General features: G+C 42.6%; 1 protein-coding gene across 1 annotated transcript in view; it reads left to right on the top strand.

Moving 5' to 3' along the window:
- SH3RF3 (SH3 domain containing ring finger 3) overlaps positions 1-25,734 on the top strand; it is a 251,117-nt gene that overhangs the window by 168,187 nt on the left and 57,196 nt on the right. Inside the window, exon 4 of the mRNA XM_030473715.1 lies at positions 21,539-21,907. Coding sequence (XP_030329575.1) covers positions 21,539-21,907 — 369 coding nt within the window. The remainder of the gene's footprint in view (positions 1-21,538; positions 21,908-25,734) is intronic.

Here is a 25,734-nt window from a genome sequence, read left to right on the forward strand (position 1 = left end):
TGGTTATCCATATAGCCGTATACATGCAACATGGCATGCATTTTACGTTTTATTCCCTATAAGCGTCCAGCAAGGGTGCTTGCGTGCCTGCTGTGCCTGACAGCTCTCTGGCAGAGACGCTTTTACCTGCCTCTGTAGTGTCATCTCTGTCCCAACCTCAGAGAAGCAACAATTGTATAAGGAATAAATATTTGCAGCTCACAATGGTGACTTTTACAGAATGAGTCACATACAATATGTTCTGTCATGAAGAGTTTGCACTATTTTTTTTCCTTATGTTGTTGCTGTCCTTCGTCTCCAGTAGAAGTCATTTGGACTGATAATTTATGTTTTAATTTGTCTACAGGAAAACACAACATAATCAAATTGATTCTCAAGGTGCCTTCTGTCCTGAAATAAACATCTTATTAATAATCTGTATGGTTTGAAGTCATATTCTGGCTGGGAGGAGTTTTAGACCTGCAAGGAATTCAAAGTCCTAACTAAATTTCTTTTATTTTACTGTCTTCAAGCTAGGTCCTTCATCCTTAATAACTGCTGTTATTATCTCTGGAGGTTGTAAGTAAGTGTTGTGCCTCTATGTGTAAAATTGAGAATAATGAAGAATAAAGTGTGTCCTAATAGATTTAAGTGTCTGGGAATGAAATCTGAGGGCAATGGTGTGCTGAGTATTTGGAGGGTCACATCCTGCTCCAATGGGCAGGAACTGGAAATTCAAAAAGCTCAGCTGTTAGACCAAAATTTCTGACTGCAGCCCCCAGTGCAAAGAAGTATTGACTGAGGTCAAGAAGCCTTAAGAGTCCATGGTAAAGCAAGGCAATTATGTTGAGCGCTACTGTGACTGTAATATCAGCAAATTACAATTGATGAAGTGCCAGCCCATTGTTATAATGTTTTATGGCAGCAGGGGCACTGAAAGCTGTGATTAAGTAATATTAGGAGTTTTAAAATTCTTTTTACAGAGCAGTGAAGCATGGTAATGGGGATCTTCTCCTGTTCTTCACAGTCAAAAAGAGAAAAAGGTGGAAAAGAGGTCTAGGAGAAAGAGGGAGGAGGAGAATGGTCAGAGATGATGGTTTCAGTGCCCTGCAGCACAGATCTACAAGACTCCCCAGAGACCCAGGGGAATGGAGCTCTTGCAAGTCAGTATTTAAAAAGAGCTCAGCCAAAAGCAAAATCAAATAAAATAAAATCCAAAGCCAAATGCATTTTGTAAAGAAAACAATGATTTTTCATTCCAAAATTAGCTTTGGAGAGCAGAGCACCACATTTAACGATTTTGTGCTGTACCACTGGAGCTACCAATCATCTTAAAACAGCTTAACCCATATAGGGGACCCTGCACACATCTACCAGGGTCCCAGCTGTGGTCACTGAATAGCGTCACCGAGACCCATCTTCCCAGCTGAATTTGTCCTTAGGTGTATAACTATGTGCTTTGCTGAGGGTAACCTCTAGTTAGCCTGCAGATAAATGCAAAAGTTTGGGAGTTTAGTGTGTGTGTCTGTGGCTGTGTGTTCAGACTTGGAGGTTTCGAGGAGGAGATGCTGGGAGCCACTCTGAAGAGAGCAAAGCCTTTCCCATAGCACAGCCGATAGTCCTGATTGACTTCAAGATTCTTCAGCATCTTCCTGGTGGTGTGGCTCCCAGTCTGGCATTGAGTCTGGATGGCAGATTTTATACTTTTTGTCTCTATATGCAGATTCCATCTTAGCCATTTCCCAATATCCATCTGTCCCCAGTGGCAGTCATCACTGAAAACTGAGATATGTGTGTGTAGGCATTTCTAGCTCTCATACGTGTTTTGACCATTTTCAACAACATCGATAAATAATTGTTGCCCTGTCCACTTCTTGTCCATGTTTTCTCTCTCCTCAATCTGTTTGGTTCCTCCCTTCAGCTGCAGGACAGATGGGTCGCTATGGGACTCTGATAATGAATTCAACCTTGATGTCTGACCCATCATTTATATATGTGTGATCTCTGTGGCAGTATACTCTGTGCCTTTCAGAATATCTTCTATGAAATCCTTCCAAAAAAAAGGAGCATTAGACATTCATTAGACAGTAACATTTGTTTGGTGCCTTGTCCAAAAAAGAACATACAATCTTTGTTTTTAAGGACTGACAAAATGGTTCATTTTAGCTTTGCTGGTATCATTTAATGCTAATAAAAATGAAGGCTTTCAAAAGGTGGGTAGAAGGAAACTAATGTAGATGATTTTAGAACAGCTGATTTACTAAATCTCAGAGGAGAAAATCCATCCCAGTACTAAGTAGGTGTAACACTAATAAGTTAAGAATTATACCTGTTAACATCAGAACTGATTTTTTTCTGTTCTATCTCCTTCTGTGCATCAGATAAAAATGGAATAAGAACCTTGTAAAGCTGACAATAATGTAAGCTCTAAGATGTATTCAGCTAATTTCTTTTGAAAAGCTTTATTGATCCGCATTTTGAATTTTGTAATTACAATGGGTTTTTTATTCCTGCACCTTCATGTTTCTAAAAAGTTGGTTCTACTTGTTTTCCTCTTTCATAGAATATCTCAGAGTATTCCAAGATACTCTTTGGTATCAGATTTCTATGTGAACAGAGTACAAAATACAGTTCCCATGTTTCACATTCAAACTAAAAGTATTGTGCTGTAGGCTACAAGGGGGACTTCAGCACAGTGTAATCCTATACACCTACTAGCACTTTCACATCAATCTATGAATAAAACATACTGATTTAAAGCACTGTTATACACATATAAAGTAAAATAATTTAAAGAACTTATAATAATTGTAATGTCAGTCAGGAAAACTAGGGGTATTAGCAGTCGGAAGAGAGAGAAGATTCAACATACAATATATAATAAAAAACTATTATATATATGTATATCATATATACATATTATTTTTAATCTATGGCCCTTAATCTATCTTTTCTGCATAACAGCTCAATTTCTTATTTTCCCTTTTGCTTATATAAATAAAGAACTGCTTGGTCTTTGAATTTCCTCTGTAAAATGTAAATTAGCATGACTTAGGAAAAAAATGATTTATTTTTTTTTTATTTTGAATAATTTCTTTTAAGTTTTCTAAGTAATTTCTAACATTCTTCATGAGGTGATCACTCATGCAGATTCTGTAAGACTTTTCTTCATCTTTAGAACACAAAAATGAGCTATGTTTTCATCTTTTGACTTAAATGCCAGGTTTCCCCTACGCTAGATTAGCTGAGCTACTCAGCTCTCTAGACCTTTTCTAATCACTTGCTCCCTTCAGGCTATATCTGGACAAGCTAATGCAGGATTGCTTTCTGGTTTCTGTGTTGGGGAGCACGTTCCTCCAAAGTTCATCTCAGGTGGGCACCACAGAACGCATACAGAGACAGGTGGGAGTGCTGTCATGTTTGAGTCATCCTCCAGCCAGACAGTCATGAGATCTGTGGTGAGTCGTGGTGAGACCCAGCACATAAATTTAGACATAGCCGTAGGTTGTGAAAGTTTGCTTTTGGGAATTGACAGTTTTAGTTACAGGTCTCCTGCCTGCTTTCACATGAATGAACTTATAACTAACTTATTTGGATTTATATGTTACGACGAATCTTTCTGTTGATCAAAACCACACCCAAACTATTATCCCCTCTTACTGCTTCAGGGACTATTGAACCGGAAATTTTCTAGCTGTCACATTCAGGAATATCATTCCTGCCCATCCCCCATTATGAGTAACATCTAAATTTCCTAGATTTTATTTTGTAAAAATAGCTCTCTAGGGTGATTTATAGAAGGTTTCCAGCCCAACCTACACAAATAAGCCAATTTCCTGAGTCATCAAAAGCATATATATATAATTCTTGTATCTCTGTGGGGCATTTTTGAAGCCATGCCTCCTAGGTGCCAAAAATTGAAGTGCAAGTGAGGTACCTAGCTAAGATGGACTGACTTCTGCTCTTGATCTGATAGCAAGACTTTGATCTCTAGCCACAATGCACTCAAGGACTTTCAGCGCTTCCCCTGTAAAACCCTGCCTGCCATCCCTCACAGTGCAAACTGACTGGGATCTTGCCTGCTCTGTTCTGCATGTGCTGCCACTTTCCTGAGCCATCAGCACAAAGAGCTACCCATCAGCCCTTCCCTTTATCTTCAACTTTCCTGCGTTATTCTTGTGCTTGAATACATGTCTTCTGGTCCTGGGCTCAATTCTGTCTCGTTTCTGTTATTTCTATGCTGAGTTTTGGTTCCTGGCTCAAAGTTTATGTTCTCCTGTCATGGTCCTGGGGTTGCTTTTGTTACAAAAAAAGCGCTAGTGATGGCTCCCCCAGTTTCCCTGGACAGAGAGAACAAAAAGCCTTCACAAACTGTTGCATCTTGATAAATACTTTTCATCCATTTTCATGTTTTCTTTCTCTTTACTGTCCTTTCATCCTTCTTTCCACTCTTTCTTTTAAACTTCTAAATTTTCTGTTGGCTAGTAGGTGAAGAAGCATCCGCTGAAGTGCAATCATACTGATGAGTCACACCAAGAAGCAGCAGTTCTGCCTTCAGTACCACTTTTGAACTGGGAAATACTCTTACAAATCCTTCATAAGACCTTGCAGGTCTCTATGTACTGTTTATCTGACCAGCCGTATATATATCTCTACATTTGAGCAACTGGATTGCCCCTTAGCATCGAGAGAGATAACCAGATGATGCTCATAGGGAGATAAGTAGGCCTTGCTGCTTAATGGAAACATCTAAAACATGTCAGATGAGCCTACTTGTAGAAGAGCCTGTTTCTCTTCATCATGTGGGCGGGGAAGGCAGGGCTGCCAGCTCCAGCCTAAAGGACAGAGAACTGTTCCTTGTCTTCTGCGGTTGCTCAGGCTGTGAGTCTGTGCTCTGCATGGTGTGAAAGGGAAAGGCCCACAATGCGCATTGCGTATAAAACCTGCCATTTCACCAGCAAAGAGTATCTACGTTCAAGTCAGTTCTTTGATGCTATAGGCAATATTTATCAATTTCCAAAAGTTCCTGTACATCATGCACCTATCACTGTTGGTCCTGATTTTGCTAAGGAATCTTAGCACTTCTGTCTCTTTAAGAAGCAACAAGGTGCCCTGAGTGAGTAAGCTTTTGGCAACGCCTAGAGACATGCACAGCAAATCTTGGGAAGGCTTAGGTGCACTCTACTACCCATTATTTCCTTATTCTTCTCCTGGGATAGGTGAGGCTTGACATGGGTGTTGAAGAAGTCTCTTCCACGCACAAAAGAGTAGATGTGCATGTGGTCCTGCAATGTTTCAAGTGTAAAAATACCTCAGGCAAAGCATCAGTCCCTTTGGCCCTTAGGTCTTTTCCAATCTAGTTGATTCTGTGATTCTGTGATTCTATGATTCTATGATAGGACAAACTAAATAAATAGCACATTACTTAAGCTTTTGCCTGTGCAACAAATGTTTTGGACTTCCCAGTGGCGCTCAGCAGCCTCATAACACACAACCATTGGATTGAAATGTTTCCACAGCAGCACAGGTTTCCGAGGGCTAGAAATTAGCATTCCCCATTGAGCGTACCTGCTATCCTGGAGCAGCCCTAGAGCGCATCATCAGTAATCCCGTCTCTCTAGAGGAGGCATGAGAACAGGGCTTTTGTCTTTTCCAGCCATTGATCACCTCTGACAGCTTCTAAAGATTGCTTCAGCACTGATGAATTCCTGGGATCTTTTTCCTTTTGAAAAGAAAGTATCTTGCAGTCTCACTTACCTAGAGCTAACGCATGAATGTATATTAAGAAGTTATATGTCAACAAATACATGACTTGTCTAGCAGTTAATTAAAAATAAAATCCTAGAGGATTTAATTATTTCTCACACAGGCATTCTTCATTTTGTTTCCTAGTGTGCTTGTTAGTGCATGTTGCACATCTTAATTAGCTTCCTTCTTGGGGAGCTTTCCTAGTGCCTTAAAACTCTTAGTGTGGATATCTTCAATCCGAATGTAGCTGCAGAGGGAGAGTGTCGGGGTTTTGGGAGGCGTTCCTGGCAAACCATCTGTCTTCTCTGCCCCTTTGCTAGTGGCTACAGCCCTCTGAGCAAAGGGCAAAATGCTTCCAAGTGTCAGCCACAGCACTGGTGCTCTGAGTGCCAAAGAAAAGTGGGTCCAATATTAAAATCGCAACCTGTGAAAGGACATGGAGAAGGTGGAAGCACACCTTATCATCCTTTGCTGTGCTTATGGTGGGTATTGTGAGCTCCATCAGTGGGACAGGGTGGACAGCTGATGTCAGTGACACCATAAATGATTTGCTAAGCAGTGCCTGTTAGAGCCCCTTCTAATCTCTGTTTTCAGAAGATAGCATGTTTCACAAATATTATTCTACTATGGTGAAGAGTCACAAAATGTGGTTAAGCTTGACCCTTTAAGCTTTCAAAGCGGAGTAGTTTCAAAAATAATAGTTTTGTGATAGGATGAAGCTATGAATGGTTTTACTTCTTTCCTTACTTCTTACTGTGGCAGATCCTGGAATGGTCAAACTGTCTTTATTGTGGGGACAAAGAGACCCAGGAGTGCATGTGTATGCTGAACACATGCTTCAAACAACAAAAATAACATATGAAGTTGATTTTTATCTTAAAAATGTCATTAGCTATGCCAAAACCACATGTTTGAGTTCAGTCTTAAATCCTCTAGCACTTTGTTAGGTGTTAAAACTGAACGTTGAGAAAACCAAGTTCAAAAGACAAGAGGAGGAATCAGTAAAAGCAAATTCAAAACAAAAATCAGAAACAGGGGGGATAGTTGGAATTAATTTGAGGATCTCCATCTTTTCCAGATTTTCCAGAGGACATACAGGATTCTTAAAGGCTCACCCCTTTGTGTTTAGTCTACCACTGTAGAAGGAATTACATAGGAGTTCTTGTGTTTGCTTACTTTGTTCCTTTACAAAGTAGACTATCCATTGTTTATTTTATGTTCTGCTGTCCATTTTTAGATGTGATACTGGTGTTATTTTAATCTGACAAAAATAAGGGCTGCTGCCAAAGAGATTGTCCTCCTTTTGCCTCATCTGTGACAACACTTTACGTGGGGCTGCGTGCAGAGATGGATCAGGGAACTCACCCTGTTGAAAGCTGCTCCTTTAAGTTGTCATTCTTTTTTTACTTTCCAGTCTTATCTGTTCCATCATCCCATTTACTGCACAGCCACATGAACATTCATGCTGATACAGAGTGGAAAGTGGGAAGATGGGAAAGGAGGACATGTGGCATCTCACACTCACTGCAGGAAAACATGACTGGAGCGATAACCTTCACCCACAGATACCCTGCAGGCAATGCTGCTGTTGAACTATGCTCTTAAGCCATCATGCCAAAATGGTAGGGAATGTGGAGCTTTGTACAAGCAACCTCCTCTACCTCCTGGTTGTCCCTCAATTTATCTAATTATTTTATTAAGTTATAATTTTATGACAAAGCAGCCCTAGGTACTCCATAAACAAGGTTAATAATATTAGCTTCAGTTTAAGTAAGGCTGGAGGGAGTGTCCTGCTCTAAATCTGACTTTGAAGTCTTCCGATCTGTTTAGACACAATTGAATCAAATTGACAGGAAATTTCATGAGAGAGGTTTCCATAATAGAATTTTTCTGTAACAGAATTTTTCTGGAAACCTTGGGACAAAGCAGGAGAGGCGCCAGAACATTCAGGCGGTGGTGGACTCATGCTAGAGATACTCTCTTCTTACCCTGTGGCTAAGGGGAGGGCACTGAGAGAAGAGGCAGCTCTGCCTTGTGTTACTGATTCTCGAGAAGAAAGTAACCGTGCTGAAGGAGGGATAGCACTCCCTGCTGGCCTTGCTTTTGGTGGGGAAAATAAAGCTCAGTAGCATGTTTCTTGTCATCTCATTGATCCCTTTTCTGTGATCTTCTTCTACTCAGCAACAGAGTAAGGAATTTACAGGCATGTCTTCCTCTTTTGTCCCTTTTCTTTTCCTAGTGCAAGAGAAAAGACTGTGTGTCTTCACTTTGACGACAGAAATAATGGCCTCAGCTTCTTCTCTCCTTGCTCCAGCCTAGTGCATAGAGGGGCTTGCCTGTTCCCAGCCAAAGCCTTTTATTTCCACAGGTGCATTGCTCAAAAGGGAGAAATGTGGCTATATTGATTTGATGGGTGCCTGGTTTTTCTCTCCCTCAATATATGAATTATTGGGGTGGAAGGAGGGCTATAGTGATGATTGATATCTCACTCCTACCAGTCCCCCAGGCTATGACAATGTCTGAGACATCTTGGTACCAGCACTGAGCTTCTCTGCCCCACAGCAGCTGGGGAACTGTCATGGTTTAACCTTGGCTGGTTACTGCCTGGGGCCATGCTCATCTCAAGCCCAAGGTTTTGTCATATGGGGGTCCCTGAGGGCACTCCAACAGGCTGAGTTTAAGGTCAGAGCAAAGGCAGCTCCACACCACTCCAGAGACATATGTCTGCTTTTGCATAGAGCAACTCTCATTCAACACATACCTGAGGTTCAGTGCAGTACACAGTCATAATAATGTTAGTTAAGTGTGTGACAGTTCCTCTTTGGTTACTGGTTAAAGAGGAATCAATGTACTTTCATGGAAAGTAATAAAGACATTGCCAATGGGAATCACACCCTCATGCCTGGCTCTGTTCATCATGTGGCTAGCAGTCCTACCCAGTCTTTAGCCAACCTGACTGCTGAGCATTCGCAAAGATCAAAGTCTCATCTTCTCATATCCTGACTATGGCTACATCCTTTTTGCATCCTTAGAAAGTGTAGACCTGCCTCATTCATGACCATCCAGATTACTCATCTGCTGCCACATTATTCTTTCTATCTGAAGCCCTTTTCTGTCCTGTAGAGCCCATACAACTTCCCCTTACTTGCAAAACTTTGATTACTTATTACTCCCCCTACCAGTGGTCTTTTATTTACTACTGAAGGATCCATCCCTGTCTTTGATCAGCCAGTGATGCCAATCACATTGTCATTTTTTTCAAATTCACATTTTCTTTCACAGTGCTCTTCACTATTGTGATGAATGCTTCAAAAACATCCAGACATCTGCATCAGCATTGTTACTCCAGACTCCTCTCTAAAATTGTTCTTGCTTGTGACGCCTACAAAAGATTTATGGTGTGCAAAATATCCTGACCATCTTGCTGCTAAGACTGTCTCATTGTATATTTTGTCTGTATCTATATACTGTCTCTTGTCCTCATCTTAAATTGTACTTTCTTTGGGCCAAGAGATGTCTTGTTGCTCTGTCATAATGCTTCTCACAATGGAGTTCTGATGCGTGGTGGGAGTTCTTCAGCATTTAATGGCAAAAATAATGTAAGTGTTACTAACAAATGTCTCTGTATGACTGCATGGCATGGTGTGGTCATAGCCTGCGAAAATTCTGTTTCCTCAGGACAACCTGTCTCTCTGTCTACAGAATGTAGGTGCAACCCATGGAAGTCCATTTTCAGAAAGGAATGTGTTAGGAAAATATTTGAGCTGGAGTAATACCACAAACAGGAAAAAAGAAAAATAAAACCAAACCAAACCAAAAGTGTTCTGCACTTTCAGAAAGATTTCCTACTGTGCAGATTTTTTGCTAGCCCATTAATTTTGCCATCTCAGAACTCAAACAGCATGGCCTAGAGCAGTGGTTTTCCAAATTCCTTCCAGTTGTAGCATACTAACATAAACAGCATTTGCATATGGATGTCATAAAAGTGACAAATGCCCGCAATCATCGTACTTTATTGCAGTAATGTGACACATGTGCCTGAGCATCCTAAAAGATCTGCTCAAAGCTTATTGGTGCTGAAGAAATGGCACACCTCTTATGTAGCAGTGACACCCACTGCAGACCAGGATTTGACAGACACCAGAGGATGAATCCAGCTTTAGGTGAAGTGGGAAGTATACTGGTTGCCTCACTGCATGACTCAACAGTGCTGGGTACGTGTCCTTTACCCTAAACCAGAAATCAAACTCAGGAAGTTGAACAAATAGCATTTTCTAGTTTGATAGCCAGAAAGTTCAGTGAACTCCTTGACTGCAGCTGTTGGCAAGCCAGTGGAGAGACATCTGACTCTGACCTTGGACTTGTACCCAATCATATTTTAACATCTCAGATTCTCCAAAGAAGGCTGCAAGTCATTCCTATAGGCGATGGGCAGCCAGTCATGCCATGAGTGTGAGGCTGAATGCTGCCATTTTCAGTCAAGAATTTGAGGCATCGAGGGAATTTGTCACAGTTCAGCCTTGTCAGATTTTTATTCTGCAAGATGAGGGGGGAGGGTTGTGAACCCAATTACATCGTCATATAGCACAGAAAACACATTTTCATATCTTACAGACTGGCTTTCAGAGCCTGGTCAGGCTTCCTACACAACTGAGATTATGTGTGATTATGCCATGTGCAACAACCACTGCTTCCTAATGCTGTCCCAATCTGTTGTCCGCCTTATAATAAGTATGACAGAAGTATAAAGGTCTCCAAGGTAAGACAACCTTGTATAAGAATTGCTTAAAAGTAACTGCTCACTGTATAGAGTGAAGAAGGATGCAAAGCAGTGCTCCTGCTGTGGGAAAATAGACCTGTGCTGTTGTACCAGGCATCAGCACATCTGTACGGGAAGGAGGCACTCTAAATACGCAGTTAATTTAAAGCAGAGTTTACACCATAACAGCCACAAGATAGCGCAACTGCAAAATGCAAACCCAGACTGGCAACTCCTTTTTTTCATATGTGTGCCTAGGTAAGAATGATGGTCTCCTTGTCATACAGACAATCTGTGTATCCTGGTGTGCTGCTGCCCATCTCAAACATGTGGAGTTCATCTTCCATTTCAGAGAAACATCTCAGAACTATCCCTCTAGGGAGTCATCAAACACTTGGATGAAACAGCAGTACATCATGTCCTGACTCATATTTTCACCCTGACTGGCAAATAGTGGACCCAAGGCCTGGACACAGCGCTCCAATGATGCAGCAGCTTTAGTGACATCCTTTGATGTTGTCTGCTCCCAGTGAAAAACAGTGTGACCCCAGACCTGATGCTGCTCCACCACAACCAGCACTCCTGCTTTGTAGCCAGCTGCAGCAGGAACTCCACACACACAGAATCTAACTATACAGCCCCATGGGATGTTATTCTATTGCCAATACCCTGTTATCACATCCAGAAATCCTTCTCTGTCTTGTACTTGGGAAGCAGGAGCCAGAAGACTATGTAGTAAAAAATGTCTGTCCTAAATATAGTACACGCAGGGCAACGGCTGTTTATCGCAACCCTGTAGTGCTAATGTCTGCTTGAAGTGTGTATACCTTGGTTCCTTTTGCAAGCAATTGAACCAAAACATTTTCTTGGCATTTGCTTTTGTTCTTCATTTCACTGCGTTATCAGAAATAAGGAAAGCAGTACATTTATTTGTGTGTGATTCCCCACAGGTAATCTTCAGTTGCAGCACATAAAACTTAATTTTCCCCAATTGCATAAGATTTCTTATTCTACACAAAGTTGTAAATCACCACAGCAAAGACTCCTTACTTACTCTGTGCAGACCAAGCCTTGCAGTATTGGAAAAACAGCTTTGGCTTTCCCACGGGCTCCTTTTGCTGCAATTCCAAGAGCTTCCAAGACCTTCCCAGATTTATCCAACTTCATGCGTTCTGCATTGGCAATATGAGGCGCAGGTAGGCCTTATTCTCATTATCCACCAGAACAATTTTGTTGTCAAATTCAGAAAGGACTTCAGCAGACATATGCATTTGTTTCTTTCATAGAATCGTAGAGTTGTTGAGATTGGAAGGGACCATAAAATCATCTAGTTCCAACCCCCTGCCATAGGCAGGGACACCTGCCACTAGACCAGGTTCCTCAAAGTCCTGTCCAACCTGGCCTTGAGCACTGCCAAGGATGGGGCAGCCACAGCTTCTCTGGGCAACCTGTTCCAAGGTCCCACGACCGTCACAGCAAAGAATTTTTTCCTAATATCTAATCTAAATCTACCCTCTTTCAGTTTAAAGCCATTCCCTCTTGTCCTGTCACTACATGCTCTTATTAAAGATTCCTCTCCAGCTTTTTTGCAGGCTTCTTTTAGGTACTGGAAGGCTGCTAGAATGTCTCCCCAGAGCCTTCTCCAGGCTGAACAACTTCACTCTCTCAGGCTGTCTTCATAGAAGAGGTGCTCCAGCACTTGGAGCATTTTCATGGCCTCCTCTGGACTCACCCAAACAGGTCCATGTCCTTCTTATGTTAGTAGCCTGGAACTATATGCGGTACTCCAGGTGAGGTCTGATGAGAGCAGAGGGGGAGAATTGCCTCCCTCGACCTGCTGGCCACACTCCTTTTGATGCAGCCCAGCATACGGTTGGCTTTCTGGGCTGTAAGTGCACATTGCCGGGTCATGTTGAACTTCTTGTCATCAAACACCCCCAAGTCCTTCTCCTCAGGGCTGCTGTCAATCCAGTCTCTGTCCAGCCTTTAGTTGTGCTTGGGATTGCCCCGACCCGGGCGTAGGACCTTGCACTTGGCCTTTTTGAACTTCATGAAGTTTGCACTGGCCCACCTCTCAAGCATGTCAAGGTCCCTCTGGATGTCATCCTTTCCCTCCAGCGTATCAACCGAACCACACAGCTTGGTGTCATCAGCAAACTTGCTGAGGATTCACTTAATCCTACTGTCCATGTTGCCAACAAAGATGTTAAACAGCACTGGTCCCAATACCGACCCCTGAGGAACACCACTCACCACTGGTCTCCATTTGGACATCGAGCCTTTGACCACAACTCTTTAAGTGTGACTATCCAGCCAATTCCTTATCCACTGAGCAGTCCATCCATCAAATGCATGATTCTCGACGTCATGCAGGGCAGTGTCAAATGCCTTGCACAATCACACTGAATTGGAAAATTCAAGTGTTTTTCTTAAAAAAAGACATAGTATTCTTGCATCCTTCACACAACCCTGAACATTATAAAAACAGTATTTTCAAGAACAGTATTTGCAGGATGAAATCTCAGAGAATGAGCAGAAGGGCATGATGTCATGTCTGGTAGCATGTATGCACTGTGCAGCTATCAAGAAGACAAGGGCCCACACAAAAACATGAACACGATATTGCCTGGTTCACAATCCCATTTATAATTACTTGAGGTCACGCTTTTTGCTATAAAAAAAAGCTATTTGCTATAAGAGTCCCAGGTTTGATGTATGCCTTGGCTCTGAAGAGATTCTCTGCCTTAGTTGGTGGTATTTGACTTGTCAATTTTCAGTTAATTCAGTATTTTATGGGTGCTGTTGATCACCCAAGTAAACAATAGAACCAGGACCCTTGTGGAACATTGAGGAAGGAGGCAGAAAGTTCCAGAAAACTCTAAAAAAAAGGAGGGTTGGCTCTTTTTAAGGCACATGGACTCTGCAGATATTGCTTACAGATCCCTTTTGACCTACACAGCTCTGCTCCAGGAAGTGCAGTGTCTTTCCTAGCCCATACTGAAGTTTTGAGGTCCAACTGGCTCAAAGTGGAACTTTCTGCAAGTGAAGGGATTTACAGATTTCAGCACAAAGCTGCTCCAGAGGGCTTCCCCTTCCTTGCGGTAGCTGACAGCAATGGTAAAAGGCTGCCAGGTGTCAGTGAGGCATGAGGACTACATTTGAACTGCTTCCAAAAGCCTCTTGAATCCATCTTGGTCTCCTGTCCAGGCTGCTACCCAGCATAAGGCTGCTCACACTTCTACTAGCACCAGGATCTTCATCATTGTGCAGGTGGGCACCTGAACTCGGAGAGTTGCAAAGGTTTTCAATTTAACAAGAGTGAAGGAGACTCAGCATAGCCAGAAAGCTATTTGTTTTCTACTAAGAAAGTGGTAGTGCTGTTCCATGTTTCCCATGCTGTTCTTCCACACAGGGACCTTGAGCCAGCTCACTCAGGTGAACTCCCAAACTATTGTAGCCTTGGTCATTTCTGTTTCTTAGCTGAGAAACATCATCTGAGAAATGTATCCTGACGGACATCTTTTCAAAACCAGCATGTTCCTGGAAAGTACTTAAGTTCCAAGGAGTCTTGGTTTTTAATGGAAAAGTAGTTTGTCAGTAAAATCCTCACAGGCTCCAACAGGGACTCCTCTGGTACTGAAATTGGTGCCAGATGGTGCCTTCCACCATTGAAGGCAGCTGGAGTTTTGCCTCTGACTTCAAAGGATTTAGAATCAAGCCCATGAATTCATGACTGCACTTTTTATTTAGCTTTCTGAATAATTTATAAGTAAAAATAGGCTGGATTCTCCCATTCTTTCTGATGTTGAGTAAAGCTGTATTTGGTTACATTTCTTGCTTTCAAAGGATCTTTGGTAAAGTCATGAGCAACTCATTATGAAAAAGGGTGTCCATAGAGGACAGATAGGGACAAAAGAGAAGGAAATCCTTAGGCATATCGAAGACACACAGCAGATCTGAGATTCAGAGATGACAGATCAGAGTAAGATACTCCTTATACTTGGAGATGAAGGCTACATAGCTAGAATTGTTTCAGGGAGTGGAGAGGGGTGCAGAAAGCATACTTCTTTTTGGTGAATTCTTCTATTTTTAATGCCATTGCATTTAGTTTTATTTTCTTTCTTCTCAGTGATTTGAACATTAGTTTCCATAAAGTTACTCACAACACTTTGCTCCTCAGCAGACTTTGCAGCAGACTGCACATTTTTCTGGGATTCACCAAGCCATGTGTTTGTTCTCCATCACTGAGAACCATTTTCCATCTTCAAACTGTTTGGAAAAAAGGGAAAGAAAAAAAATAAAAATTCCCAGTTCACCACCCAGGGCTTAGTGTTTACTTCTGCTGCACGCATCATTTATTTTCATTCTGCAAGATCATGATGACACGCTCATCCAGGCACATGCTGTTCTAATATGCAACATTCCTTCGGCCTCTCAGTGCGTTAGAAGTGACAGTGCTGCTAAATGAGAAAGATCTTGTAAGACAGGGGAATAGATTGCTAAGTACTACTGCCTTTCGGGGAATCATGTTGTAGACAAAAATGATTGGCTTGCTTTTCCCAGATTATATGTAATTGTATACATGTATGACCCTTATTAGAAAGGCTGTCTGCTGTATGGCTTTAGGGACTTCCTTCCCTGAGAACATGTTAACATATCCAACAGGTTTTGGAAAAGAGAATGAGACACATCTCAGCCTATGACTGGAGGAACAGGACACTTGAAGTTTGAGATGTGTCCTAGCAAAGTATTTCTGCAGCTATTGCTCCATGTGCATGTGTTCAAGCAAGCGCATGTACTGCGCTTCTTGTATCTTCTGGGTGCATGGAATAATTCTGCTCTCAATCAGTGTGGGGTTTCAGAAATTATCTTCTATGATGGATAAACCACTTGCAGAAAATCTGTTCCACATTTGCTTGTCCCTCCCTGGCAATAAATTAGAAAAGGCAATAGCGGGTTGTTAGAAATTAGCACAAAAACATTAAATAGTGCTTTGGTTTAGCTATATTTTCTCTTAAACTGTGCCTTATTAGTGATTCTTCATTAGAAGGTGGTGCCTAAATGAATAATTGAGGTAGGTTTTTGTAACTTCTAGCCAATGAATTTAAACTGTCCATTGAGAACTTTGGAGGCTTTCTCTAAACATTTTTCAATCTGAATTTACGAAACACATAAAAGATGAAAATTACAGATGCATTCAAGATGACTTGTTTGAAGAGCCTCTGGCACAACTTTTTTCTGCTTATATGCCATTAGTAAGCCCTTGGAACTGCTGTGCATCCACTGTACTAACTTACTCAATGAACATGTAAAGTATTAGGTATAGTATTAGGTACTTTCCCCTAACGGCCATTTGAGTCAAGGGATGTTTTGCTACTTGCCTACAGTAGAACAAAGGTTGTTTCCTGCGTTTTCCAGTAGGGATAATGGTGAGGAAAAGCTGCTTTAGCTTTCTGAAACGCTGCTTTTGGGGGATGAAAGTGCTTTCACAGATGCAGTCCTCTCAGGGACCTAGTAGAGACAGGAGACTCTTGTGTAGTTATGCCCTCACTTATTTAATAACTTCACTGTGCTTCAGAACATAAGTTATAATACTAGTGAAACTAATTTAATGAGGGCATAAGAACTTAATATTTCCTGAAAGTAATTACTCTGAAGTGAAAATGCAGTAATAAATTCAGCCTGTTTATTTTAATCACAAAATCAGCTATGGAACTCCAAATTGCCAAAGTTTCTGCAAGGCATAAAATTCAGATAGGCTTGGACTTCTCAATATTTATGAACTGTGAAGTATGAAAATTAGCAGTCTCTAGGTGAAAATATTTTCAGTTTTTCAAGGAGACATTGTGAAGAAGTTTTATTAATAATTTTCATTTTCATTTCTGCTCTGCTCAGTGGTTCCTTTCCAAAACCTTGAACCTTGAGCATGGTTTTTTTTTTTTTAACAATTTGTTCTTTTTCATTAAGTATGAATTGATTTGTGGGGGTTTGTAACTTTTCACTTTTAAAAGGGCCTGAATTAACATATTTCTGATCTTACACCTGTATTTGAACAGCACTATCCTTTAGCTGATACTTTCCATAAAGACAGGAAAAAAAGCGTATGTAGCAAATGAAGCATTGTTTTCCTGAAAGTCTTAATAAACTGTCCTTTCTGGTTCAAATTGGCTCCAGTTTAACAAAATACTGAAGCACGTGTGTAACTGCAATCCTTCTTTATTCAGAAAAAAATGGCATTTTAGTTCCATTAGTGACACTTTGGCCTGCAGAGTGTCAAGTATGTACTGAAGTATATTGCTCAACCAGAAATAAAGTGAGGTCCTCTTTTGGAAGGTCACATACCAGTCAGAAATTAATCCCTTACCCAGACCTAAATGTCTAGAAAGCTAAGAGTATTCAACAGCAGAATAAGACTTACTGTCCTTTGTTTTGCAGAAGACAGCACTGTCGGTGAACTGCAATAACCCAGGAGCTGCTGTGTTGCATCAAGGTGTGCCTGGGAGCTCTAAACTGAGCTAGAACAATTTGCCACTATCATGGATTAGTAAATGCACTGGCATATTTGTCAAGGGAGATGCAGTAAAGGTTAATTCTTTAAATCTGACCTAAATTTCCCATGCTTCTATCTTGTTCCATAATAACAACAGTAAGTTCCACAGTAAGAATTTGTTGCATGGACTAAAACTAGAATTAATTATGACCCACACTAGACAAGAAGTAGCTTTTTCCTCATTCTTCATCCCAGCTGGGGGCATATAAGTAGATGCAGAACGCTACCCATTGAAACTATAGTTAATTAATTCACATTGGGATATAAAGGGCATATTAAATCCTCCCTAAGTGACTAAGGGGATAGTCAGTGCAGATGGCGGTTTCTCTCCTGTATCTCCTCATCCTTAGCAGAGAAATATGTTGAAGTTATTTACAGGTAGTCCCTTTTAAACCCACATGTATCATGAACTGAGTTGTGTGTATATGTGTGAGTATATGCAAGCATGTGCAACAGAGTCAGAGGGAGAGAGAAAGTCGTCGTAATGCATTCTGCAGAAAAAATGAGGTTTATCCAGAGACTAATAAAAAGAAAAAAAATTGGCAGCAGAGAATTCCTGAGTGAGGTAGCTTAATGTTTGTACCCTTGTCACACATATGGTGAAGTCTCAAGTACAATATCTAAAGTAATCATATCTAAAAGCCAGAAGAAGAAAAAACTTCTCCCTTATTTCATATTGCACAGGCTGTCTGGCTGGAGGCCAAAGTCATGACAGCTTGCATTGTAGCAGGGAGACAAGTGTGGCTCCCCGATCAAGGTCAGCAAATTCTTAATGAACAGGGCTTGATTACTGCTCCCTTTGTGGTAAAAGGTTGTTTGGAGGTGAACAAGGCTCTGTGCATAGAGGTATTCCACACGCACCCTTCTTCACTTTCAAAACCAGATGAGCTGGAGCTGACTCCAGTACGGTTCCTCACAGCTGGGGGATGCCTCCCTGAGAAGCAGGCACAGTAGCTCTATAACTGAGGCTGGTTATACCCTTATCTCCACATGCAGCACCTGCAGTCAGCAGGGACTGAGACCAGTGAACAGTTTTACTGTACCATTTTATCTCGTCTCTTGAATGGTAGGGTCGCTCAGCTACTACAAGCCCTGCCCTCACAAGGTTTTGCATTCCCAGAACCAGGATTACAGGGCTGCTGAGAATGTTTGACTGCTTTGGCATTCTGATCCAGGCTTTGTCCCTCTAAATCATGTGTTGACTTTTCTAGGGCATACCCTTGTTATGGAATGGATTTGGGGTAAAATCTGTCCCGCTGGAGTCTCAAGGGCATTTTAAGATTTGGGCTTAGTGGGACCAGAATTTCAAACCTAGATTCTTTCTAGAGGAGGGATCAAAAATGGGCAAGAAAGTTGATTTCTGGTAGTAGAGTTTGTTGTAAGAGCTACAGCCTTCCAGAAATGTCAAATTCCTGAGACTGACTGTGGGTCAGAACTTTCCATTACGCTTCTCCTCTGGAAGCAGATCTGCCTGAAGATCAGATGACAGACACAAGAAACAACTGTTTGTTTACATACTCAGAGTTTAAAATAAGAAATTTGCAGCAGTCATGGTTATGTTTCAAAGAGTTCTTTGTGAAGAGGCAGCACCGTTTGCTTTTACACGGTAGTAAGCAGAACTTCTCTCTGGTATTCCTAGCCTATTTGGGAAGTACTTTCCAGCATCTATGGGCAAAGCTGTTTAAAAACATTTCTCTACAAAAATAAAGTTGTGAAGCTATAAAGCTTTTTTTATCTTGGCACACCAAGACATTTTTTTCCCAGTGTTTCAGGAAAACTTTGACATTCCCAGAAGTTCATTAGCTTGACTATTTTGGGGTGGGGTTTTCTTTTTGCCTTTAATCTTCTACTGAGAATGACTTTGTTTATATCGATACAGGGCTATTGTTTTATCAGTCCATGTTTAGATACTGGCTCTCTTAATTGACCTTTTTAACCAAGTTTGCTTTGAACAAAAAAGTAATGGATTTTGTTGTTTTAAAAAGAACAGCTTTGGTGTTAAATTGGATCCCAGCCAGTGGGATTTATAATCTAATTCTTGCAAGAGAATCAGAGTGTTGATACTAAGAGCTGGAGCACTTCATTGTCCATATGGAGCATTGTTGTAAAATCAGGAAGTTCTAAATCCTTTATTTTTAACTCTATGTTTAACAATGTCAAATAGTTAAAATATGGTTTTTTTCCGGATGTTGATTAGCTAAGTATTTCTTCATGCTCTGATGTAGCAAATAATCATGCATATTTGATGTCTTTCTCTTTTTCTCCTTAATATTTCAAATAATTCAGCTAGACTATCTCCATCAATTGGGTAAGCGGAGCTGTAACACCTACTTAAGGGAGGGGAGCCATCTGGTTTCCTTGCAACTTGAAGCCTGCTGGCAAATATTAGGTTGTACCAATTTAGAGCATGATGAAGTGGGAAATAATGGACATTCTTTAAGAGTCTGAAATGGGATCAGCTGTTATTGGCAAAAATTGGCAGGTGCAGTGCACTATGCTGGCTGTAAGCATGGTCTCTAGTTGGAGAGTGCAGCTGGGAAAATGGCCTGCTAATTGAATGGTTGCAGGACTCCCAGCAGCTCTGGCAGTAGTGGAGCATCATTAATTGGAGGCTCTTGGTTGACTTGGTGGAAGCTGTCAGAGAATGAAGGACCTTGCAAGTTGATGTTTACTTTCTAGGTGTTAGTGTGTTTATTGCCTGTTACTCAGAATGAGTCCTTATGGAATCAGAAGTGCTTTCAAACTTACAAGGACTGGCGTAAGGCTAGCAATATCTAGTTCTTATTTATATTTACAACACTGTGACTCCCAGCAGTGGTTGGGAGTCATAAAAGCTACTCAATTACACTTTTGTTTTACTGCATACTTCTATTGTTATCTTACCCACCCTTTTCTTTTTCCCTTTTATTTTCACTTGTCTTAGGTTCCTACATTGTCTTGGCTTGGAGAAGCAACTATTCTTTTTTTTATTTAGACCCTGAGAAGGCCTTGTCCTCGACTGAGTTTCTTGGATGCTGCTGTAATACATACAGTGGTTACAGAAACAAAAATAGCCTAGTTTTGGTCCAGAATAGTATTACATGCCCCTCTGGTTTATATGGGTCTCAGAATAGCAATGTGTGCAAAAGCACGTGTACATTAGCCATGGCTCCCTTTTTCATATGTTGTTTTTATTCCTTAAATGGAAACATATTGCAGTGCATCCTAGTTTAATATAAAAGTCTGCTGTGGCATTTTCCCTCAGCTGTTAGAACCCCTTGAGGGAAGATCTATTGGCAATGAGTGCTGTGCAGAAAGCACTGCTGACTCCAGAGCGCACTTCATGTATCATCAGTGACTGTAGCACTCCTATACGCCTAGAATCTCTCCAGCTATGTAAGGCATAGCTTTTCGGTATTAGTTATGGTGGCTAGGAAGCAAGAGGCTTCAGCGATAGGGTTGTCCCACCCAGCATGCCTTTGGCGTTTATAGGCATGAGGTTATCTTTGAGTGCAGTTTGAATGAGGAACAGCAAGTTGAAAACTGGCCTGAAGGTCCTGATGTTCTGCTGTCTCCATCAGATGTAGGCCAAGTTTTAAACCCTTTGGGAGGACTGATGGGATCAATTTTTCAAGTTGGACCCTGAGCAAGCCTTCCAGTGGCCATCATGCTCTTCCCCAGTTGAGTTCATAGTGCTGGAAAAAAATGCCTTCTATTTGTGTCTCTGTTTGAATAACCTGTGTCAGGTGGGAGGCAGGGAGATGAAATTGAAAGGATTTGGAAGCTGTACTGCTAGATCAAAACCCTGTGTGGCAAACTTCAAGCATAGGCCTATAATGGACCTGGGAATAGTGAGACATTGATGAAGAGGCTCTTTCCTCCTTCCCCCAGCTCTACCTCTGCAGCCTGGGGCAAGATATTTTGGGGAATGCCATTTTTTTAAATGTCATAGCTTGATGTGCACCAATTTGTGGTGCCTGGTTCTAGCCTAACTCTCCCGGATGTTTATGCTGCCCCTCTTGATTTTCCTGGCGTTAAAAAGTGAACGGAAATAACTCACCCAGCTTCAGAAAATTAAATAAGTTGTCCTGGAGCTGGACAATAACCCTTGGTTTGGGGCAGGTTTTGGGAAACAAAATGTGCTAGTGTGCCTCCTGGGGACCTGGCTGGCCTACTGAGAGATGGTGGACAGGGGATGAAACCAGGCTGGGTTTGGGACCTGTCCCAAGCACCCGCTTTGCCAGGGCAGATCCACCCTGCAGGTAGACCTGCAGGCATGCATACCACCCCAGACCCTGCTCTGTCCCATGGGAATCCACCACATTTCAGTGCTCAGCACGATCTCCTTGCTGGGGTTGCAGCTGGGGCTGGGGTAGGCCACCAGGAAAGGATCATGGTGCTTCAGGGAGGAAGGTCCAGGCAGGTCCAGCATGTGCCATCAGCAAGCTGTGATGGGTGGTTAACATCCCCCCTTCATTTCTATTCTTAATCTCTTTTTATCTTTCCCTTTCCTCCGCACATAGCTGAATGAATCTGCCAAGCAGCTCATCGAGATGGACAAGACATGCTCGGCATCCGCCTCTGGCTGCGACGTGCTGCTGACGACGGAGCCGGCAGCAGTGGCAGCAGCATCAGCGGTGGGCCTGGCACCGTGCTCCACGCTGACCGGCGCCGGGGCAGCTGGGGCAGCCCAGCGGCAGGCAGAGGGCAAGAAGAACGCCAAGAAGCGCCACTCCTTCACCGCCCTCAGCATGACGCACAAGTCCTCCCAGGCCGCCAGCAACCGGCACTCCATGGAGATCAGCGCCCCTGTCCTCATCAGCTCCAGCGACCCGCGGGCAGCCGCCAGGATTGGGGACCTGTCCCACCTCTCCTCCAGCGCCCCGGCCCAGGTAAGGTTGGGGTGGAGGCGGGTTTTTGGTGCCCTTAGTGGATGGCATGCTGTTGCCTCGCCTCTTTCAATGTGACTGGCCCTTGCACGAAGCAGCTGCACAGTGGTGTTGCCCTCATGTGACGGTACTTGGCATCTGTCATTCCCGTCCTTGTGTTAGTCAGCAGGCAAGAATGAGGAGCCAGAGAATAAAGCCAAATTTGGTTCACAATAATGCAGCACATTTCAAAAATAAAGAAGTAGTCCTACGTTTGTGTGAAGTAATGCAACTTACGTTGCACCACTTTCTGTCGTAGGCAGGAATCATTTTGAGTGATCCTGTTGCCCTGAGTGTATCTGTTACCCTGCAGGGTAGCAATGTCAGTATGAAATTCACACGCTGGGGATAAAGAAGATTTTTGGAGTAATTATTTCCCTACACATCACTGGAGGATGAGCAAATGTGCTGTACTTTGACAAGCGTTGTACCCAATGAGTAGCTGCTGTGCAGAAACACCCAAGGAGGTTTTAAACTATCACACGTGCTGAGGGTGCAGCCCTTTCATCTTTCCTCCTCTTGAAGGAGAGGGGAGAGGAGGAACCCCCTGAACGTCCCCACAGGTCCCAGAAAACTGCTTCTGAGAGACTGCTTCTGGGGCCTGGCAGAAACAGGAGCCAAACTCAAAGATTCACTGAAACACCTTGTAAATGCTCACTGCTTCTGTGAATACGGGAATCCAAGTGGCAGTTTACAGTTTGAAGGTGTACAAGAGAATGGAGAATAATAATTGTAATACTCCCAGACCTTTTCTGCCTCAGTCTTCCTGCTCAGTCATCTACACGCTTAGCGTGCAGATTAGAAGTCACGGGTACCCTCTACAGACTAGCTCCTCATGGTCTATGGTGCTTTCTGGAGCTTAGATAACCTAACCGTGGCAGGGTATTCCCACTCATCATTGTGTTCAGTTCTGGGCCCCTCACTACAAGAGAGACATTGAGGTGCTGGAGTGGGTCCAGAAAAGAACAACCAAGCTGGTGAAGGGCCTGGAGCACAAGTCTGATGAGGAGCAGCTGAGGGACCTGGGGGTATGCATGTAGACAGCTAGGAGAGGGCAGCTCTGGAAAGGAGATAAACAGCAGGGACTGCCTCAGGCCTCAGGCAGGAATGCTTGCTTGTGTCCATTTGCAGCACTGGTGGGTCTTCCCTTTGGGAGACAGCTGTGCCCTGCTGCCACCCAGGACATGAGCCCCCATGCCCCTGCAGCGCAGGTTCTCTAGGACACCAGGGAAGGCAGAGTTCCTGTGTGTATGTTGATGTGTGCCACAGGGCCACCTGAAACAATGTGCTAAAGGGGACACTGCCACGGTGGAGCAGCACCCTCTGCTCCTACCTCAGTTGCTCACCTGCCTCTACTGCCCATCTACATGTAGGAGTCAGAGACATAGCTCTCTCCAACTGTAATTTAGCCTTTTCCAGGCAGAGCCTCTGTGCTGTAAGGTCTTCCCTCTCCTTTCAGCCCTCAGCAGGGCACACAAAGCAGCGCGTGTGCCAAGATGTATTGAGGCTTCTGTGAAGCAGCACAAGCACTAGACATGAGTGAGGGTCCCAAGCTTGTCAAGCTAAATGACACCCAGGTTTTTGGCACTCAGAGTGACACATTTGGACTTTACAGAGACGTGACAGACTGTGGCTTTTCTGTTCTTATGCTACTCAAGGGAAACACCATGCGCACCCTTTACTAGAGTCATGTGAAAACTCATTCTAAGCTAGTAAACTGCAAAAATTAGACCATGAAGCAGAAAGTGCTTTGACTGTTCTCCCCCATTTTAACAGAACAACTGATGCAAAACCCCACTTGTTCACAGACCATTATGGCATTTGGGCACAAGTGGTAGGGGACAACAGGGGTCCCATGTTCCCTGTAACAAGTTATGTTTATCAAAACACAGCCCACAGGAAGGTTGGTTGGGTCCTTTGCACTGAATGGGAAGACATGTAATTGGTGTCCCCCTCCCCCAACACATCTAGTTTAAAGCTGCCTTGACCAGACTGGCAAGTCTCCTACCAAAGCAGCTCTTCCCCTTCTTTGTCAGACCAGCTCCACCAGCCTCCAGTGGACCCAGCCTGCCAAATCGAGGAGCTGCTGGCTCCTGGGCAAGTCCTGTTGAGGACTCGAGGCTCCCTTGGTGGCTCTCACTGCTCAGAACTGAGGCTCCTGGACGCAGAGTTTCTTCTCACTCTGGTGTTGAGGGCTCCTCTCTGGAGCTACTCACCTCGGCAAATTGACCTGCTTTTAGCCTTCTTAGGTTTACAAAGAGTCCAGAATTTGCCTGTTACCAAATACACATTAAAATTGTGCAGCCTTGTTTATATAACTATTAATCCCATAATAATAGGGGTTACATTTTAATTAAAAATGTCAGAAATTCAGTTCCTTCTCTGCCATATGCTAAGACCTGACATGGCTCTGAAACAATTAGTGATGCTGCAGCCTTAGACAGAAAATAAGTTCAACACTTTTATTCACATGGCCGAACGACAGCCAACATAACATAAACAATGGTCCCCTGAGCATTTACATCAAGGCAGTCAGGGCAGTGAGAATCTTGACTTCAGACCATTTTATTCTGTGTTTGGCATTTTTAAGATAAATGTCCTGTATGTCTTGTTCAGGGTTTGATGTCTTGACAATCTGCAAACTGATTCTACTTCTGCTTCAGAAGTGCTCAGGGGCATTGCTGGAAGCATGGGCAGGTTGGCAGGAAGGCTGTGCATGTAGCTACCAAACTTACCAGTGAGCTCTGCTGCAGGAAGATGTCTTGCCTTTTCTTTCCTCGCTTAAAGAAGAACCTCTCTGCCCTGCAAGTCATCATTGCAGCACTTGAGTAGTTCTCTCTATAACCATCTCAGGCCCCTGCTAGTTTGCAACAGCAAATTCAGCCAAAGCATATTTCTTAGAGAGGAAACAACAAATTTACAGTTTCAGTGGTGACTGCCTAGCAAATTTATGCCTTTCCTTTCAACATTAGAGTCTAGGTTTAGTTTATTGTGTCTTTACATCACATCCTTGAAAATTCCAGGCACTTTATCAGTGTTTATTTAGCAGATCTCTTCATAAAAAGAAATAAAGGGATTTTGTTCAGTTTAGTAGGGACGAGCTTCTCTGGTACGTATCAGGATTGGTATTTAGCTTGCGGGGGGGTTCTACAGTTTTAAAACATTTGACACAGTTTTCCTATAGCCTGTCTTTTGAACAAGCAGAATTCAATTACAGGAGTTCTTGAATGGCATCTAGTCCCCTACCTCAGGCAACCGGCTGGTGCCCAGCAAAACAAGCATGCATTTTCCTTGTAGATCTGAGGCGCCTATGTCAAGGGCACCTGCTTTGTCCCTGCTGACATGAGAAGAAACGGAGACATCAAGGGCTTCTTACTGTAGGAACTTAACGTTTAGGTGCAAATTTTACATGTTTCAGTAAATGTGGAATATATTCCACCCCTTAGAAGTGATTTCATGCATAGTACTATATTCCTGTGGCTTTTGTCAATTTTTGTGAATTGAAACCAGACTTCCATGCCGAACTGACATGTTTTTTGTTTTTATGTAGTTTTTAGACTATTATAAGCCCCCTGCTTTTCCAGGAGGGCACAAATTTACGCATATTGAGCATTGACATGCAGACCAGAGTATTAAATCACATGTTTTGAAGCACTTCTTCATATCACTAATGTAATAATTGAACACTACAAGCCTTCCATAACATGTTCATTTTCTTTAAGTGGAACCAACTCAGCTGTTTCCCAAAAGCCAAGATGCATTTTGAAATGAGTCATGATCAGAAAACCATA

The sequence above is a fragment of the Strigops habroptila genome, chromosome 2 (genome assembly GCF_004027225.2).
Source record: "Strigops habroptila isolate Jane chromosome 2, bStrHab1.2.pri, whole genome shotgun sequence".
Classification (NCBI taxonomy): domain Eukaryota; kingdom Metazoa; phylum Chordata; class Aves; order Psittaciformes; family Psittacidae; genus Strigops; species Strigops habroptila.